The 21,475-nt window shown below is 45.5% G+C and overlaps 1 protein-coding gene across 6 annotated transcripts in view; it reads right to left on the reverse strand.

Annotated features, from left to right (window-relative positions):
* LOC111850432 (dysbindin-A-like) overlaps nucleotides 1–21,475 on the reverse strand; it is a 38,210-nt gene that overhangs the window by 12,976 nt on the left and 3,759 nt on the right. For 2 of the 6 annotated variants that reach the window (XM_072715931.1, XM_072715930.1), the window contains exons 5-9: nucleotides 18,936–18,980; nucleotides 16,483–16,615; nucleotides 12,969–13,101; nucleotides 9,240–9,262; nucleotides 8,979–9,008 (exon numbers count right to left, since the gene is read on the reverse strand). In XM_072715931.1, coding sequence (XP_072572032.1) covers nucleotides 8,979–9,008; nucleotides 9,240–9,262; nucleotides 12,969–13,101; nucleotides 16,483–16,615; nucleotides 18,936–18,980 — 364 coding nt within the window. Of the gene's footprint in view, nucleotides 1–6,590; nucleotides 7,053–8,978; nucleotides 9,009–9,239; nucleotides 9,263–12,968; nucleotides 13,102–16,482; nucleotides 16,616–18,935; nucleotides 18,981–21,475 lie in introns of those variants that run through there. The other 4 variants (XM_023824321.2, XM_072715932.1, XM_023824323.2 and 1 more) reach the window with 4 other exon arrangements.

Consider the following 21,475-nt stretch of genomic DNA (forward strand, 5'->3'; position numbering starts at 1 on the left):
TAAGATTTTAACAACTCTGAGCTATTAGCTAAGTTCTCCCCAAACGAGCTTGATGGGCCGAATGGCCTCCTCTCGTTTGTAAATTTCTTATGTTCTTATGTTCTTATGTACTCAGCATCTACATATTTACATAAAATCTGGGTCTTATCATGGAAGTATGCCTTAAACAAAGTAGGCTCGTTAAAAAATCACTTTTGAACCAGAAACAACAAAACAAGGACACATAAGTATTTGCAGCTTTGTTGACTATGCAAACCGCTGGACGTGGAAAGGCGGGCAAGACCATGGTCAGCTTCAGAGGGACAGAAGTGGTGTCTCCTACGATCCAACAACAACTGAAGGAAACTGTCATCGGGTTATTGCTTTCCTGAACACAGGTCATAGAATTCTACAGAATTCCAGCACTAGGGACATACTGGCTACTGATTCCTGATCCTTTAGATTTAAGTGGTGTTAAGTAAAGCAAGATGTATAGAAATATCAAAGCACACATAAGGAAAAACGGAGAAACACAGCCATAGTGAGCACACTGACCAGACCCCTCATAACATCTTAAACCTGAGAGAGCTTTCAAAGAGCTGAGAGAAAAGAGAGGAATCATTCAGGGATGTAATTAGTTCGGCTGAGGGCCTTGGTGCTCAGGAAGATTGAAAGCATTTTGAACACTCAGGCATTTCCAAGACATACGAGGAGCTTGGCATCACTGCATTCCAGCTATGGCACTAGTTATGTGTGCAGATCTTCACTCCAGTTTACCTCTGGTTCTTGACTAGACTACTCAACCAGACATCCAGCATACTAAATTTACAGCTACTAACGAAATTTGTGAAACGCTTTTCCTATGCTCAGAATATCCATCAATCCATCCTCCATCTATCCATCCATCCATACTTGTAACCACTTGTAATTTTGGGTCGCAGGATGGTCCAGAGACTATCCCAGAGGCTACAGGCACAAGGCAGGGAATAACCCAGGATGGGGCACCAACCCATCGCAGGGCACAAGGCAGGGAACAACCCAGGATGGGGCACCAACCCATCGCAGGGCACAAGGCAGGGAACAACCCAGGATGGGGCACCAACCCATCGCAGGGCACAAGGCAGGGAATAACCCAGGATGGGGCACCAACCCATCGCAGGGCACAAGGCAGGGAACAACCCAGGATGGGGCGCCAACCCATCGCAGGGCACAAGGCAGGGAACAACCCAGGATGGGGCACCAACCCATCGCAGGGCACAAGGCAGGGAATAACCCAGGATGGGGCACCAACCCATCGCAGGGCACAAGGCAGGGAACAACCCAGGATGGGGCACCAACCCATCGCAGGGCACAAGGCAGGGAACAACCCAGGATGGGGCACCAACCCATCGCAGGGCACAAGGCAGGGAATAACCCAGGATGGGGCACCAACCCATCGCAGACGCTCAGAATAATGACATTTAAACTGCCACTAATGACTATTTTATCGATTTATCGATTTTCCTTCAGAAAATTAACTTGATTGTTCAAGTTAATTTTGTTTAATTGTATGCCATTGTACAGCTTTAGATTTAAATGTACTTATTTTTTTTAATGGACAGTGGCTTTATTGGCACTATGTGCATTGCCTACAATTCAATAAGCAGATTAGTAGTATGCCTAAATATATTAATGACATGGATATTGTGATGCCCTAAAGTTAGTAATCTGTATAAATTTGCCGTACTACCCTCATGCTTAATAAATTCGGTTAGTGGAGCACGTCACATTTGACAGGAGTGATAAGCACAGAAGTCGCGATGAAGGAAGTCACAGACCAACAGCCACTTTTTAGCTTATGATACACAAGTCCAATGCGCACGAACACACACTGGCACCATCAATTAACGCACAGTAAGCCCAGATTTTAGCCTAAACATTTTCACAAACACTTATTGAATGAATACACAGCACAGAGCATGGTTCTGCTGACTCTGGCGGTCCATCGTCCAGAATAATGCCTGTGTGTTTTCCCTTCAGGTGCTCGTGCACAGCACTAGTGCCATTGCGCATGGTGTGCTATTGCACTTTGCACAGTGTAAAACCACCTTTTTATTTAGTGATCATTCGAACTAATCCCATAAATATACAGTGATATTAAAGGAAAACATTTGAATTGATTTAACTAAATCATTTTAAAAATCAAGGAATTTTTATTTAAATAATTGTAAAAAAATTATAATAAATTGATGCCTTGATTTAAAATGTTGATGACGCATTTACAGCGTCGACGTCATCGACTATGTCGACTAATTGCAGCAGCCCTAAATTGAACCACTAAGTTTGATATGAATTCAGCGGCAGATTCTATTCAGTGGAAAAACACTGTACAAGACCAAACAGAAATAGAAATAAAAGTCATACCTTCCAGGGAAGAGAGTGAGTTTATTGCAGTGAGTTTAACACACTATCTGCCCACGCGTCAACCAAAAGCCCCTACAACTCCACACTAGTCACCTAGATCATCCTTCCATGACATCACACATTCCATCCTCATTGGAGAATATCAGTTTCCTTAAGATGGATGAAAGGATGGATTAATAGATGGATGATGGATGTACTAATAAAGTTTATCTATGTGCAAAACTGGCCAATTCCATCAGTGGTATGAGCACTTTGAAAGGGGGAGGGGATATCATTCAAATTAAGCAACGCTTTATTTTTGGTCAAAACAAACGGCAAAGGGGACATCTTAGCTCAGTGTTAGCTCAGTGTCCATGTTTTTGCTCCCTCCCAGCTCCCTGTCAGACCATCAATATTTTTACTTCCTCCCAGCTCCTGAAAGCAAAAACGTGAACTGGGGGTTCCCCAGCACCAGACTGGGAAACACTGCTTTAGGTCAATCGGCCACCAGTACATGAGATGAGATACCAGTGACGGTAAAGTCAGCTCACTGCTCTGTAACCACTTTAGAAGCAATCAGTCCGGCCGGTCGGGGTGAAGAGCCGTCTATGACCAAACCAGCTACGCCTCTTCCTAGAGAATTTCATGTAAGCCAAGCTCAGCCTCTGCTAAGCGGCAGCCTCAGTAACCACCATCTTCCTCCAGGGAGTTAAAACTTTGCATCTGGCCATTCTTACATGAAGACTTTCCTCCAAGAGTCGTTCACCAGCCAGGAGGGGCAACCAAACCACTTCCTCAATGACATCTGAAAGTGACTTTTAAAGACGTGATTAGTTTAAAGTTTGGACAGTCCACCTGTAGCCAATAATATCCCAGGGCAGGGACGCTCTTCGAGATTTTGGGCTCTAAGAAAGCATATTATATAGGGCCCCCAACCCAGACCAATACGATTATGCTGTCAGTCAGGGGCCCTTGGAATCATCCTAACCCCCCCTTTATGGCACCCCTGACTGAGGGCACCGATTAGGAACAACAGGAAAAAAAGCATAATTACCAGAAACATGAAGCTCTCAGAACATAATTCTGGGTTTTCCCTCCTAATCTAATTAATCAATCAGAAGTTGATAAAATTGTTCACCAGGACCATTTGCAGTCATTAAAAACTGCAAAGAAGCATTTTTGCTTGTTTCTCACAGAGTAAACAGTAAAGGTGGAAAAAAATTACTCCTTTCCATGTCCATCAAAAACAGTCGGACATAACCCAACCAGCAAGCATTCTTCCTGTCATTATTCTCTTCTGCGACAGCTCATGTATGTCACATGACCACACAGCATCTGTTCATTCTGCGGCAAACCCCGCCCTGCCCCCCCAAACACACATAGGAAACAGAATTAGAAAAGGAATCAAACGTGAGGGGTACATCAGACGGATGGACAGACAGAAGGGGTGTAACGGTACATAAACGGCACGGTTCGATATGAACCACGGTTTTGGGTTAACTGTTTGGTGCAATTTTGTACAGTGGGGAAAACTGAATTTGTTTATATCTATTAACTATGCGAACACACACAAAAACAGTTGTAAACCAAAGGCAATGCATCTGTCGATATTTATGACTAACAAAACCTAACAAAGCTTTAATTGCATACTGTAAACATAAATATGAAAAACAAATTATCCAAAAACATAACATCATAATGAACTAAATGCCATCTAAATGCCGTGTTCTGTATTGTTGAGTATGACTGCACATCTGCAGCGATAAACACCCCTACAGAGGTCTGAATTACAGCCTGGACTGAATTTCCTGCCATAAGCGCCTTAGATGCCATGGGAAGACTAACATGCAGAGGCAGAGTCTGTCCTGCTCCGGTCGGACACACTCAGCTGACCATCTCAAACGAGTCTGCACGTTGGAAGGGTGTTCGGCAACGTTTGGTGTACAAGAGCCACAATTAGCATAATGCTTTCTGTGTTGAACATCTAGTTGTAAATTGAGGTTCCACCCATGTCAATAAATGTATTTATTAATTTCACTGAGCGTACCGAACTGAAAATGATGTACCAAACAGTATACAACAAATACATGTACAGCCCATACAGAGAGATAGATAGACAGACAGACGTTTACACTGAAGTCTCTCTACCGAAGTGGTGCCGAACCTGTTTTACAGTAAGAGCTACTTTCACTAAAACAAATTGTATATCTCACCAACTGGGTGGTGAGAAAGGACACGGAGTCCTCCTCAGCATATTTGGGAGGGTAATGGATGTCCAACTACAAATGTCTGTCAACTATAAATGTCATAATCAAGTGGTTCGGCACCAGTGGTCTACAGCTTCAGGAGGGCTCGTCACCACTGAAAGCTGCACTCTTCCCCAGGAAGCAGCTGTGGTTCTCATTTCAGCACGGTCTCGCTCTGTGTATCACACGTACACAAATCAGAGATAATCGTTCACATTTCTCTGCGAGCAAAGCAGATGGGCGGGTGTCACGTAGAAAGGAGCCGCTCCAGGCGGGAATCCGGGACCCGGGATGTAAACGGGCGCTTAGGAAGCAGGGGGTGCCGGAAACAGGAGGGAGCTCTTCACGCAACAGGTAGCCTCACTTAAAGAGGCGGGCTGATGGGTGACTGACAGCAATAAGCAAACGAGCACCTGTCATGGTGTGACGGCAAGGATGCATGGAGGAGCTGCCAGGGGCCCAGAAGGACGCAAGAACCGCAAAACACAGCGACGGATCCTGGATAAGGCACCAGCTGACGGATAAACCAAACATCTCATAGCAGGAATAAAACTGCATCATCTCCCGTTCCCTCCAAAAACGATCCTTCGCATCGGCTTGTTCAAACTCCAAAAATGGAGTGAGAGAGTGACTTGCTGGAAAAGGAAAAATACAGACAAAACCCAGCAGCTGAAGCTTGGACCAGTTTGCTACTTATAGGAATAAAGCTGATTTCTGAATAAAGAAAACAGGAAGTAGGCTGGGTTGCAGTTTACCTGCTGGATGATGGGAAAAGTTGGGCCAGTTTAATCTATTCATCGCTTAACAGCATCTATCCATCCATCCCATAACCGCTTAATAGAGAACAGGGTTAAGGTGAGCCTGGATTCTACTGCGGGCAGCACATGGCAGGAGGACACCCTGGAAGGGTTGCCAGGCCACCAAAGGACACACACACACACACACACACACACACACACACACACACACACTAATTTACATTGTCTAGGAGTCGGTCATCCAGTAGGAGGGAGATAAGTGCAGGATGACATCAGAGCAGACACATCTAATTCTCCAGATGGCTTTAAGCTAGCAGCTAACCACTCCAACGCCATCACAAAGCCTAGGTCAACGACACCGACGGCTCAGCCTAAAGGAAATGACTCACGCACCTGCTGAAGGACGGGGCTGGTGCCCTGGGGGCCTCACTGGCAGATCAAATGACAAGGAGGCGAATGGAGATAGTCGAGATGACGGCAACTGATAAAGCATCAATCAGAGTTTTTACTGACTCTCAGCATCAAAACGCTCTCTGAATTACTGCGGTGACAAGTCGGAACCAATCACGACAACCTATTAGTCACCAGCGCTCAAATCTGCCCAAGATCTGCTTCGCCACCTCAAGCCTGATTAAATTCATTTGAGGTCCATGAGAAGCATAAACCGTGTCTGGATATCATTCAGTCGTATAAGAAAATACACATTTTACTCATGGCTAACTACAGCAATTCCAAATTTAACACGTTAAATCTGCGCATTTGCCAACATAGCCTTTGGCCTATCTAAACAGTGCTCCACAGAACGGCATGTGACTGGACACAGCGTGGGGCACTACATGGTAGCCAGAGGCACAAGCAGCATGTACACCTGTGCTCCGCTCAGCGTACAAGGAGCACGGGCAGCTCGGATTCCTCAGAAACCCTGCAGGCACAACACGCTGGGAGTGCTTCTACAAGGAAAGTTATAAAAGGTACACAAAACATAATTAAACCCAGGGGGAAGGAGAAGAAAAGAAGGCAGAGAAAAGAAAGTCAAAAACCACAGGAGGGAAACCGAACAACAAAATTAAAGACGCTAAATCTTATTCCACGGTTAAGTTCAGAGCTGATCTGAAAAGACAGACAAGAACACACACAGAAGCTCAAATCATCAACCAAAGGAACAGCATGCAAGGATCAGGCAGAGTCCCTAAAGCACCATTGGGGAGCAAAACGGGGAACCTACAGCGATGGGGGGGTGCCACTGTCCACAGATGCTGGCAGGGAGATTCCACGAGGAGCGAGAGCAGACGGGAGCGATGGACTGCGTGGAAAAGGAAGTGTCCAGCTGTACGCTGCTCATGCTTCCAGAGGGGGGGGGGTGCAGTGACGGGGATGGGGGGAGGGGCAGACAGGCAAGCAGGTCGGAGCCCGATCCGTACAAGCGTGTGCTCACAGGGACAAATGGAAACTGCAGCACCACAAAAACAGGAGCCCGGAGCTGCCTGGTAGAAAAACTCCCGATACGACCTAACATGCCCAACGCTGTGGTATTTCTGCGTGATACTTTGACGATACCCTGTGAGGGAATGACCTCTGTTTGACCTGTGGAATGGATCGGCAACAGGCAACCCCCTCGATGAAGCGCATTTATAAAACACAGAGCAGAACATCCCCTGAAAGGGGAAGAGGAACACGATCCTACTGTGAACACTGATTTTATACATTTAGCAGACACTTCTGTCCAAAGCAGCTTACAGTCAGTGTAAATAATCAGAGGATTAAGCTCATCTGAGCATGGACAGCAGCACAAATCCCGTCAGCAAAGACGGCAAACTACTGCAAAATATTACTGTATGAAGTGGAGTAACACCACAGCGTACGCACACATCTGCCTGCCTCCATTGCTCTCCTGACCCAGAAAAGTAAAACAGTTCTGATGTAGTTTTCCACGCTTTAGCAACCTCTCATCATAGAACCGATGTGAAAAATCCATAAAATCGTCACCACTTCAGGAATGTCTGCCGATTGACATGCGAAAAATAAATGAACTGTGAGAGCAGCCCAGGAGCAAAAGCCACTGAACACGGCTCCCCGTCTGAGTGACACGACGTGACAGATCCTCCCCGCTTCCACCTCGCTCCCGGGTTCCCTACTAAACAGCCTGTTATTTTCTGGCTTTCAAGCCGCCCCTCCGTGCCATTTGTGAAAGCAAAATTGGCATGGAGTTAAACAGCATTCTCTGAAAAGCAGGGGGGGGGGGGCACTGAAGCTCACATATCAGCAGGACACCATTTCAGAAGGAGATAGCCTCCCCCGGGTGAGCTGCAGCCTGGAAAATTCATAGCTTCCTGCTCCGAAAAGTTAAAAAAAATAAAATAAAAATATGCTTGCACCTTCAGCCCACCCCCACCCCCTAAAAGACGAATATACTTATTAATCTACGAGACACTTTGATCCAAAGCGACATACAGTATTTTTTTTCTTGAGACTGCAGGGTCAGACAACGCTTGGAGCAAGTGGGGGTTAATAAACTCTCAGTTATTTTTATTAAGTAAACTATTATATTTTTGCTGTGCTATGTAGAGTTACTAAGGACACTCGAGCAAAGTCTTCAGCCCCGTTTCACAGCTCAGCAACAACTGAACCGCAGGACGTGGCCCCCGCCTCCATGAGACGCTAGGGGGCGTCTGCATCCCAGCGACGGTTGCGCAGAGCAGCCGCTGTCACGCGGCCCGTTATTATTCACCGTTACCCAGCAGGGGTCAGCACACCCAGGGCAGGCTGGCTGCAGATGCCCAAGTGTCTTAACTTGTGGTTCACACCCCCACGTGCTCGGATGAGCAGGAACTGGCGGGCAGGGAAAGCGCTGGAGAGCCGCTGAGGTCCAGGTTTTCCTTTATTAAGATGTTTATCCATCTGACACACGCGCGTCACCTCAGCGCACCTAGCAGAGACAACTCCCCATGACAAATAGGAACTCTATTCACACAGGACAAAGAGGTTTGTTCAACCTTAAAAAGTGTGTACACTGAACACATTGGACAGGCTCTACATGCTCCTGGGGTGAGTTCTGATACTGCAGAAGGAGGTCGTTATCGCCACATTACCATCTGCATGCTAATAAGGTTGGGGGGGGGGTTTGTCAGTCTGTGGGCTGCTCCACCGAAGCGTCGCCGGGTTAATAAAGGTCTGCTTGGCGCTATGAGACCTAAACGGCCAATTTATTAAAATGACCTCGCTAAACAGCCCCATAAGTGGTTAACGAAGTCGAAGGCAAAACTCAAGAAGAAGGGCAATCCATCAAAAGCAGGACAGGATGTGAAGGGATCCAAAACAGAGCACCCCCTTCCCCCTATGCACATATCCACCCCGAGAGTGTCGAACAATAATTACACCAGGCTAATACCAGCGTGAACTTCATTCAGAGGAGAGCTTCTGAAGTTCTCACATGGTTAATAATCAAGCGACAAAGTGTGTACCAGGTCTGGATATTCTGATCCAACACAATCAAAAGCCATCCAGCATAGGTACTGGTCACCACCCCAACTCTGTTAATCAGAATCAGAAAAATCATCCCATCACTTTGCTAACAGAATCTTTGGGAACTGATGTCAGGCGTGTCCTACATTACCTGCTGCTACCGTGACAACCTGCTGCCCAGCTACACAAGCCGTAAAAAAAAAAAGAAACTCATTACCATGGCGTTCATACCTAGGAACCTTCCGAAATGTGTGTTACAATACGATCCAACTGAATAAGAATTAACTGCTTGACTTTTTAAATCTCAAGACAATTCCAGTGCAGATTCTATACATTTCAGAAAGGAAATGCACAAGTCAGGCGATACATTGTTATTTCAAGCGTGGAGGAAATATTTAAAGAGACGTCCTACCTTTAAAGGCTTCCAGTTCTTTCCTGAGGAAGAGAAGAAAACAGACTGTTAGGAAAATCTACTGAGGGTACAGCGCTGCAGCCAATCAGGAGCTGCGAACCGGCCAATAAGAGGAGGATGTGATGCTGACTGGACCTGAGGTTCGCGGCGATGGTGGTGGTCGTCTTATACGTCAATTCACAACCTGCACTCACTGTGAAGGCGGATGCCGACATGCTTCCCCAAGTGAATATAAAGCCTTAATGGTTAATGATTAATGGTTCATTTTGGCCAGAGAGCCAGTGAGTGCAGGGTCACGTGACACAGACGAAGGAGGTGGTGGCACAGACGGGATGCAATGCATCAAAATGGCATTTGATACATTAAGAAACCACGGCTTCTAAGAGCGGTTAATCAAACCCGAGGACGACGCCACCCCTTGGGTGTTCAAACAGCATTTACCACCAAATCCAACCAAAACTCTGCTTATGGTCTCATATTTCAGCCACAGTCAGGCATCCCACACTACGGGGCACCTAATTAAAACGAAAATGTCCTTTTTTTTTTATCAGCAGCTGTGAATCGGGGGGGGGGGTGACAACTTTACACCACTAGCTTAAAACTCCAGAGGTGTTCACCTTTCAAGAAATAAAGTGTAGAATTTATTCTTAGCTCCTTATCACTGAGTTTTTAAATATTCACACTTTTATTTATTTACTTTATCCCCAGGAATGAGGCAGGCGTGTCAGATTCACTTGTCTGGTGCCCACAAAGTCAAAGGAACATCCAGGACCTGTCAGAAATGCTGCTGATGCTTGTTCCACCTCAAAGTCCCTTCGCAGCTCTTGTTATAGCTGCCATACCTGCAGCTCGTGGGCAGGCAGCCCTGCAGCCCCATCAGCACCATTAAAGCAACACCCGCAAGTCAAGATAGGGGGTGCAGCTGGTCAGGCCTCGATATTGGATTCACCTCAGATACACATTTCATATATTAGGGGGCTAAAAATGAAAGACAGGAACTCTACCCCGAAACGTGACAGGCGGCCAATTGGAAAATGGATCACATCTTTGACCAAAAGGAGAATCCACAGTCCTCGGTCACGGTGACTCAGAGCCCGTCTGTTTACGGCCCGCCGCCTTCAGTTATGATGTATTAATTGGCCTGGCCGCCACCACAGACAGGCACAGCTGCACACATATGGGACAGACAGGCCTCTTTCAGCAGGAATGCACACTACCCGTGCGAGACGCGACAGATAGGGCCACACACAGGACCCGTGCGAGACGCGACAGATAGGGCCACACACAGGACCCGTGCGAGACGCGACAGATAGGGCCACACACAGGACCCGTGCGAGATGCGACAGATAGGGCCACACACAGGACCCGTGCGAGACGCGACAGATAGGGCCACACACAGGACCCGTGCGCGACGCGACAGATAGGGCCACACACAGGACCCGTGCACGACGCGACAGATAGGGCCACACACAGGACCCGTGCGAGACGCGACAGATAGGGCCACACACAGGACCCGTGCGAGACGCGACAGATAGGGCCACACACAGGACCCGTGCGAGACGCGACAGATAGGGCCAAACACAGGACCCGTGCGCGACGCGACAGATAGGGCCACACACAGGACCCGTGCGAGACGCGACAGATAGGGCCACACACAGGACCCGTGCGAGACGCGACAGATAGGGCCACACACAGGACCCGTGCGCGACGCGACAGATAGGGCCACACACAGGAAGGCGGTGGTTAGAGCAGCAATGACAATGAAATCAGGCCATCCATGTAATACGAAGAGAAGACTAGGGCTCTTCATAAGTCTGCTTTTAAAAAAAACTGACTGCAGTGTCTGTATTATGCTTCCAGGTGGCATGGCAGTCGGAAGAAGCAGCTGGCACTGCTCTCAGTGTTGTTATACCACGATAACCATTCCTGAACGTACACGGCTCATCAAAGCATCTAGATACTGTTGTACTCTTCTCTGGCTTAATGTGGTTTTATCCTACCAATGAGTATTGCTCTGTTAATAGAATGAGAGCGCAAATATCACAATATTAACAATATAGTGAAGAGAATGACCTAAATCTTAAGGAAACAAAAGAATCTCACATTGCAGAACTTATTATGCTGATATTTACAAGAGCAAGTTGCGCAAGAATGGGGGAATAGAATCCGGCCATTCACGACAAGTCATTAAACGGATCCAGCTGCTAAATTCGGATCTGCAGCTTGCTTTCATAGAGACACTGTTTAGTGTTTTAATACCACATGAAAGGTGAACGTTCCATGATGGCAAGGCATCCAGCTCCAGCTGCAGGTTCGATTATCCCCAGTAAGACCATGGAACTATGGAATGCTCCTTACCAGCATAAAGCAGCATTCAGAATAACAACAAACACTCACCCTCGTTTACATGCAATTAAACTGGAAAAAGCAAATAAAGCATCACACCTTCAGTTCCAGTTCTTGGTGCCTGTAGCGAATGTAGGTTTTCAGCAATCTTGAAACCACCAAGGGAACTGGAATACCAGCGGAAAGGCTTGACTTTCTTAGGGTTTTAACTGGTTTAGCCGAACAATTAAGCACCGAGGTAGATCGCAAACCAGCTGGTCATCAAAAAACAGGGGTGAAAACACTCCAGTTGCTGATGATACAAGGTGTATGTAACAGACGCCAAGGGGTGTGAATCCGGCAGCCCGCTAAAGACAACACACTGCGTTGGCATCCACAGCTGCTCACACCCCTTGTTTCACAGGTACTGAAGGACGACCTTCCAGGGGTTAGTCTTTGCGGCATGAGGAAGCTGGGAAGTGTAAGTGTACTGTATGTTCGCAAAGATCCTTGTGACTGGAGCACACATGACGGTCAACCATAATGGAATGTGACGCATGTGCCTTGCTCAAGTGCTAATTAGCACTTCTTACGGGTCACTCATCAGATGCTCAGCCTAACAGCTCTCGTGCCAAACTTGGATCCTTGACAGCTGTGATTTATTATCTGCATCACTTATACGTCACTGTGGACAAAAGCATCTTCCAAATGTAAATGTAATGTGAGAGCCAACGCCTCGCCCTCTTTACGGCAGCCCTCTACCTGCCTCCATCAGAGGTCAGCCAGCTGTGCAGCAAGAAGAGCTTGGACAGTGAAATACTGCACATCTGACAGTCATGTCATCATCTCCAGTCACAAGGATCAGTGCTAACATACAGGCTAAACTGTACAGTGACAAGAGGTAGGGAGGTGGCGCTGTTCACATCTGATCTCCAGTGGTGTGGCTCTGACAGTGGCTTCTGTTCTGTGCATTTGCACGGGTCTCTTTACACCTGGGGTCTCCAACTCTGGTCCCGGAGAGCTACTGTCCAGTAGGTTTTCTATCCTTCCTAGCTTCTGGTGAGCCACACCTGTTTTCATGTAAATACCAGGAACAGGTGTGGCTCCTGAGAAGCCAGGTAGAATAGAAAACCTACTGGACAGAAGCTCTCCAGGAGCAGAGTTGGAGACACTGGTGTACACAGTCCAAAACCATGCTGTCCAGGTAGAGGCGACCGATTCATACTACTGTGCATTTCAGTGTGTACCTGTCACGGATCAGGGTCTTTTGTGTGTCCTGTGCTTCCAGGCACAAGAGATGGCTAGACCAGCTCGCCCCCTAGTGGACAGGCAGTTCCTGCAAACCGACCCTTCGAGGCACAGCTGAAAAACAACATGACTGTGACTGAAGTCAGGCTGAGGTACCTCTTCTTCTTCTTGTAGTTCTCCAGCTGCAGCACATGGTACTGTTTGCGGCGCTGCTGTTCACACTGAACACACAGGTCTTCCAGGTGCACGAGGTGACTATCCATCTCCTCGAAGTCAGCCTCCAGCTGTGCTGTGGGAGAAAGCAGAGGAACATGCCACAAGTGTGGACGGGGCCTTTCAATAAACGTCACAAACACAGAGACGCAGGGGTAGGTACATAGCTCCAGGAGACCAATCACAGGCAGGTACATAGCTCCAGGAGACCAATCACAGGCAGGTACATAGCTCCAGGAGACCAATCACAGGCAGGTACATAGCTCCAGGAGACCAATCACAGGCAGGTACATAGCTCCAGGAGACCAATCACAGGCACCACTGCCCTCAGTGAAATCGTTTTAAAGCTATAACTACCAAATTCTAATGTAGAAAGCATGTTTGAAGTGTTTTTAAACCTTTTATGTCAGTCAGATAAATGAGACCCAGCTGGATTAGGCCTAATTTCCTATGAATAATGTTTTCCTTTTGAGTGCCGAAAGATCGATTCTGGATATGACATCACGTTCCAGACCACCCTGTAAAAATAAACACGTTCGCCTTTGAAAACAGGGAGGGGGGAAATGGCAGGTCTGTCACCACAGGAGGTCTGAGGGCACTGATATCCACAAGACTCCCTCCCTGTTTCCGGGGCCCCAATCTCCCACGACTGCTGGAGCATGAAGAACCTTTTCGCAACGCTGTTAGGGCACCGTGTTCTTCCCGTTTCCCCGACAGCCAGAGCTCTCTGCTCTGGCTCACATCCGAAGCGGGGGCAGAAAACCCACAAGACAGAGAAATGGCACTTTAAGCCTTGAGTGGATCCACACAAAACAGGTATGACGAACTCAGGGAGGACTTGCAGCAAAGACAAGCCGATACCTAAAAGTCAGGGAACAATGGTGAGTGACAGCTAGGTGAGCTTCAGTTCACAAGGAGGTAACACTATGATCAAGGACAGAGGAAACAGAGATGCACGCTATATCACTAACATATCAGTATTGGCCAATATTCCTTAAAAAAAAAAAAAATCAGGATATTGGCACTGGTCCAGTGTGTCGATCTTGTCATATTTCTGCTTGGTAGTTAATCTTTATCAATATTCAAAGTTAGCAGCACCAGAGCTAAAGAGATAATTACTATAATAATGTAGATGATTGCATTGGACAATCAGACATTTTTCGTGTTGGAGGATGAGGGATTTCGTCAGTTTTTCTATGGCCCGCAACATGTTTTTAATTATAAAATCTGGCCCACAGACTGATTGTTCCTTTAATAAAAATTAAATAAAATAAAAAATGCTAATGTACGCTAGCAAGCTCAGTAAGTTTCATCGCCACCTGCCCTCGCGCTCTCGACTCAGCAAGAGGCTGAGGTTAGGCTGTTATCAGTATAGGCGATATTAAACGAAAAAAAAAAAGAAAAAAATCAGTTACCAGGATCAGTTAAAATTTCCACATCAGTGCACCATTAGGAAAATAGATTCTCAATAAGAACACATCCCTCCAAAGTCTTTTACGAAGGCAAAAGTGCATCACGTGTGACAAATTTAAAAGGAACCAAAATGAGTATGAACACTTCGCTTTTTTCTACAAATGAAGGTTAACATTTTAGTAATGATGTACTTGTTTTAATGAAGATAATTCATCCTTCTTAAGCATTTTACCCAGAATGCACAGGGCCAGCCTTGATGCATACAGTAGTTATGAGACGTTCACTCTTTTTATTAAAATGAGGGAGATGCTGCCACCTAGTGGGAATTTCACAAAGCTAACCCTGGTTTGGCACTGGTAAATCAGAAACTGTTAAACTAGTAAACAAATTGTCAATTAGAATATTAAAAGTACAGGAGGTGTGGGGGGGCAAGAAAAAAAAATAAAAAAATATATATATATATATATATATATATATATATATATATATATATATTTCTGGAAAATTACATATATTTTTTACTTGCCATATCTACTGGGTATTTTAATAGAAAGTGGTGCATTTTTTTTTATTTAGTACCACAGAAAACTGAATCATAAATGTGTGCGCCACTCTGGCCACTGCCTGCCCTGTACAAAGAGATTCTGGGGTTAGGGTTTGGACCCCTGTGGGTAGGTACAGAAGATGGATGGATGGATGGGAATCATAAACCAGCATTGCTGCACTGAGTGTTGTTATTTAACTGCATGCTAAAAGTCACATTTTCTTTAATATTCCCATATTTAATGACAGTGAGCACATTTAAGCAGTGCACACATACCTGTGCTCCAGCTGCACTGAACAGGCAGTGGGAATTTCAAGTCGGAAATTCAAGAACAGTGCAGTGAATACTCTGCTATTTTCAGCAACTGCCGGGCAACAAAATGGCCAACAGGAACCTTTTTTTTTTTTTTTTTAGAACATAAGAACTATACAAACGAGAGGAAGCCTTTCGGCCCATCGAGCTCGCTTGGGGAGAACTTAACTAATAGCTCAGAGTTGTTAAAATCTTATCTACAGCAGCTCTGATTTAAAGGAACCCAAGGATTCAGCTTGCACTACATTATCAGGAAGACTATTCCATACTCTGACTACACGCTGTGTAAAGAAGTGCTTCCTTAAATCCAGTTTGAAATGTTCTCCCGCTAATTTCCACCTATGGCCACGAGTTCTTGTATTTGAACTAATGCTGAAGTAACTATTCGGTTGAACAGCATCCAAACCTGTTAAAATTTTATAGACCTGGATCATGTCCCCCCTCAGTCTCCTTTGCTTGAGGCTGAACAGATTTAGCTCAACTAACCTTTCCTCGTATGACATTCCTCTAAGACCAGGAATCATTCTTGTGGCCCTACGCTGCACCTTTTCTAAGGCCGCAATGTCCTTTTTAAGATATGGTGACCAAACCTGCACACAATATTCTAGGTGAGGTCTCACCAAGGAATTGTATAATCTTAGCATTACCTCCCTTGACTTAAACTCCACACACCTGGAGATATACCCCAACATCCTATTGGCCTTTTTTATTGCTTCCCTGCATTTTACCGAGTCCACAGGCCTCTGACGTGTGATTTATCCCATTTCTGGCAGGTGGAATTAGACATTCACACGAAGTAATAAAATACAGATGCATTCTGCCGACCTGAGTGCTACTCAGTCTTTAAGCGAAAACAAAAGTCCTGCACCGTTTTATTCAATTTTCTCAAACCTATTTATTGCCATTATAACTAAATATTGAAAAATCGCTGAGACTGTCCTTATTAGAAAGTTAATAGCCAGGACAAATAAGACCAAAAACTACAAAAATCAATGCTGTTACTGACATGCTTCCGGCGTTCCCTGCAGCAATGACAGGAATTCTCACGAACAAGTGGGAGGCGAGGGTAACTCCAAGGGCACTCAGTCACTCTGATTATGAATCAATGTAGAAGCAGGAAACACTCTGGAGGAAGGCGTCCATTTCAGAGAGAGGAAAAAGTCAAAGCAGAAAGTGCAGGAGCCTCACCAATGCGGGTGGTGACAGACTCCATCTCAGCCAGGAACGCCGGGATCTGCCGCAGCTGCTCCTGAAGCTGCCCCAAAGTGGACCTTCTCTTCTCCCAGTGGGCAGCCAGCATCACCACCTCCCCATCCGCCACCTGCCAAGCACCGGGAGACACACCTCGTGTAATCAGATGATTCCCTCAACTCCCCAGCTCTCCAACATGCTGATGAATTTTCCCCATGGTTTCTGTGATTTAAGGTTTGCAGCAGAAGCCCCCTGTGACCAGCTTCTCCAACTGTGTCCCTGACTGCTGAAAGTTCAAAACTGGCCCTAGGTAGCAACTGTGAGCTAAAGCAGCAAACAAGCAGGCACCATGCACAGACGGAGAGAGTCCTTTTAATTACAGGCACCATGCACAGACGGAGAGAGTCCTTTTAATTACAGGCACCATGCACAGACGGAGAGAGTCCTTTTAATTACAGGCACCATGCACAGACGGAGAGAGTCCTTTTAATTACAGGCACCATGCACAGACGGAGAGAGTCCTTTTAATTACAGGCACCATGCACAGACGGAGAGAGTCCTTTTAATTACAGGCACCATGCACAGACGGAGAGAGTCCTTTTAATTACAGGCACCATGCACAGACGGAGAGAGTCCTTTTAATTACAGGCACCATGCACAGACGGAGAGAGTCCTTTTAATTACAGGCACCATGCACAGACGGAGAGAGTCCTTTTAATTACAGGCACCATGCACAGACGGAGAGAGTCCTTTTAATTACAGGCACCATGCACAGACGGAGAGAGTCCTTTTAATTACAGGCACCTTGCACAGACGGAGAGAGTCCTTTTAATTACAGGCACCATGCACAGACGGAGAGAGTCCTTTTAATTACAGGCACCATGCACAGACGGAGAGAGTCCTTTTAATTACAGGCACCATGCACAGACGGAGAGAGTCCTTTTAATTACAGGCACCACAGCTGATGAATTGTGTATATTATTTTTAATTTAATTTTCTATTTAATTTATCTTTTATAACATGTAGCACCGGTGGGAAGCACACACTGTTTCCTTGGACATATATAAGGACAATAAAAATATTCTAATTCTTACCAATCATGAGCTACAGTGAAGCAGCTTTGGGGACACAGCTCAAGAGAAACGACATTCACAGACCACATTCACACTGCTAGCTTTATTGCAGTGAACCCCATCGACGGACTAAGCATTAAGTATGACAGACCATCAAAAACATGATTTTTTTTAAGACAGCAGGACACCCTGGTGGAGCCTTTAAATCGAGTTTTTTGGAAATTAGCCTAGGTGAAGCTCTGCAGACATGTCGCATTTCTGGATGCTGCATCGCATGATAATCGCGTGACGGGAACGGCGGCCGCTCAGATGCCAAACATGCACTTGGTGCAGGAACCGCCAGATAAAGTGCCTCTGTGCTCATGGATGGCTTGATGCAATTATAGCATTTTGCACTCAACACTAATACAAATAATCCCATGCAAAGTATTATTAGAAGCATGGCAAGCGATACGCCTTAGACTGGTGCAGCAGCTGACAGTGCCATACATCTGTACTTGCAAACACAGAGATAATTACCATAAAATATCTCCTGTGTGCACCCCCCAAAAAAAACCTAGCGGTCCTAATTTAATTTTTACATGCATATGATCATAGTGGTTCACATTGTTAACCCCCCCATATGGAGTGCTGCCAGGGCTGGGAAAACTGAGACATGAGTCTAACCGTTTCCATATCTTTTCCTTTCCTTTCAAATACATTCCGTTACAGTACTCGCAGATGGTTAGCTAATGCTTTGGCTCTTCAGTCACCAGGAATTGCTATTCATTCATTCCACTGGACATTTTATAGGAGTAAATCATGTTAGTTACCTTCCTCAAGGGTATGAAAGAGAGCGGCCCCTGCTGGGACATGAGCCAGCAACCATCATTAGAAGCCCACTAGCTACACAGACAGACCAAACTGGAAGCATAAACAAAACCAGTGAAGCAGCATTACACGCTACTCAAACTTAACTCTGTATCTTTCTTAACGTATCTCCGTGAAAGGTGCTGCCCAAACCCACCGAGTATATCATTCACTTTATCAGTATATCATTCACTTTATCTCTCGTGAAAAAATACTGACAAACTGAATGAATAGATTCCGTGGAAGTAAAACAGATGCATAACCTTCTACATGGGGAATAACGAGTCCATATCTTAGCCAAAACCGCAAGGCATCTCACATTTCCTATCAATAAACCTTCAACATGTCTTTAAAAAGCCAGCATTGATATTCATATTTAAAAGCAAAATATTAAAACAATAAATCCAGCAATAATCCATTTAGTCAAACAACTTAGACAAATGAGTTGCAGTAACTACTTTTATTCATTAAAACCATAACATAAAATAAGTGTCAAAAATAAGAAAACACAAAACACTGTTTTCTTACCCAACATGTAAGCCTGTCCATTCTGACACAACAGCATTTTCTTATCTATAACAGAAATATAATTGGAAAAACAAAGTTCATTTGTTCAATGAACCATGGCTGGACAACAGACCCATGTTGCCCCTTTTAGAGATGACTGTTCAGTCTCCTTTTTTCATCCATCCATTAGTAGTTTTTTTTTTTATTGCTTTGGGCACAGAATGTATGTATTTGTTTGTTTGGCAGAAGAGTTTTGCAGGGATTGGTTTGCAGGATATATTTTGGTCCAGGACCCATTATCTGCATAAATTGAACATGTACTTGTTACTTGTTACTTGTACATTTAAACAGAGCAACACAAACAAGCAGGGCCAGAAAAGCTGGACTCAGGCCTCGGTGTAGAAGACTCAGCATGTCCTGTACATTGAGGGAGCCTGGCTGTAAACCAGAATAAAAGCATCTATCAATTTGAAGCTTATCGACAGCTCTGACCTGTGTTAACACAGACAGGAGTAAAATCAAGAACTTCACCCGAGATGGACAAAAAAAGGGATTTGAAAAAGAGCACGGTGAAGAACGTTCACCATGACATATCAGAGCTGCTCCCTCTCCTGTCCGGGTGTGTAAACGGCACCCAGGCAGAGAGGAAGAAATCAAAGCATAGAGCGCAACCTTAGCGGAAGTGCATCCATTTTCTGCAACCGCTTATTCAGGGTTATGATCCTATTCAGGGTCATGTGGTGCCCGGAGCCCATCCCAGAGGCTACAGGTGCAAGGCAAGGAACAACCCAGGATGGGGCGCCAACCCATCGGAAGGCAAACTCACACAGACACACCTACAGGCAATTTGGTAACTCCAATTAGCCTCAGTATGTTTTTGTACTGTGGAGGGAAACCGGGGTACCTGGAGGAATGCCCACAATGACACGGGGAGAACATGCAAAATCCACACGCATGGAACCCTGGCAGAAACTCTAACCCAGGTCTCAGAGGTGTGAGGCAACAGTGCTAACCACTGCACTACCATGTCGCCCCACAGTGCTAACCTCTGCACTACCGTGCCGTCCCACCTTAGCAGAAGTTAACAAGGATATTCTACATAAGTTCCGGATGGCAAGCTCTGCATGCAAGTATTTAGCTTTCACATACTATAGGGACACTGCTTGCGTGCTCATACATTTTACACATGGCTGCCACAGGTCATTTGAGGCACTACTGTGAGAGACTACAGCCAAAACCAGGCTGCTTCCGCACCATGTTCCCTGGGTTACAGGCTGGCCCTGACGACTACAACTCTTCAGCACCCTGTAATGGACAAAAAGGGGACCAAGGCCCACATACCAGGGCTCTGAGTTCATATCAGGAGTAACCGGCATCCCTATCAGCTCTCAAAGGTGACGGAATATCAAGTAATAACAAGTAACTTTGTTAGGAATGGATGGGGGCTAAACTTGCAGATTAAGGGAACTGCTTGGCTAGAAGGAGCCTGCTTATTCTGAAAGCCTATGATCACACCACCATGATTGGTCCAGAGAGATAATCAATCAGACTGCAGCAACTTGAAGAGGTGAGACCAAGACATCTGATTGGTTGGTTCCCCTTCCTCTAGTCGCTCGGAATCACCTCTCTCTCAACCAATCATTTTTCTTTTTGCCCTCAGAACGTTTTTCTGTAAGTAAAACTCCAATAAGATAACAGATTAGGCTCTGCCCACACATGGTTATGCAAGCTCTTGAGTAATTAAGAGAAATTAAGTCAGTTGTTATATTTCACCAACACAGCATCCTTCTGGAGGTGAGAGGCACCATATAGTATATAAAAATTATTCACATTTGAAATACAGGAATCTTACTGCATTCTAAGTCCAGCTTCAAAGAATAACCAAGAAGTCACATAAGACCAACAAAAGCTGGCATGTGAAAGACAGCGAGACATCACCACTGAGTTGTGTCTACAAACAGAGCCAGATGATTGGAGATGACATGTATCATTGCACGTTCCTGTAGCACCACTGCATTCTGGGTCATGGCTTGTGTTCAAACGTTCCTGTAGCACCACTGCATTCTGGGTCATGGCTTGTGTTCAAACGTTCCTGTAGCACCACTGCATTCTGGGTCATGGCTTGTGTTCAAACGTTCACAGTAAATTGAAATTGACCCAACTTATTACACTGGCACCCAAAACATTACTGTGCATCACATACCTAAAGTAATAGAGTCTACAAGGTTGCAACACATTAGTCTAATAAAGCATGGAAAGACCTTTCTGGAGAGGCACCAAGAACAAATAATTTCGACATCTGCTGAACAGGCGAGACGTACATCAGTGGTTCTTAGTGGTTTTTATTCAAGGACAACCCTGTTTGGACCCCTAAACAGATTATGATATTGTTCTCTTTGTTTGTTTCTCTGCAGTGATCACAAAAATTGCCAGTTTTAATTAATATAAACATTTTAATTTGGTTATACTGCCAAACCATGTCATTTCTTTTGAACGTGACTCAGACAAGGTTTCACTCCACTATGTGCACCAACACTTTTTTTGATAGTTTATGATATTGC

The sequence above is a fragment of the Paramormyrops kingsleyae genome, chromosome 9 (assembly GCF_048594095.1).
Source record: "Paramormyrops kingsleyae isolate MSU_618 chromosome 9, PKINGS_0.4, whole genome shotgun sequence".
In the NCBI taxonomy this organism is placed as follows: Eukaryota; Metazoa; Chordata; class Actinopteri; order Osteoglossiformes; family Mormyridae; genus Paramormyrops; species Paramormyrops kingsleyae.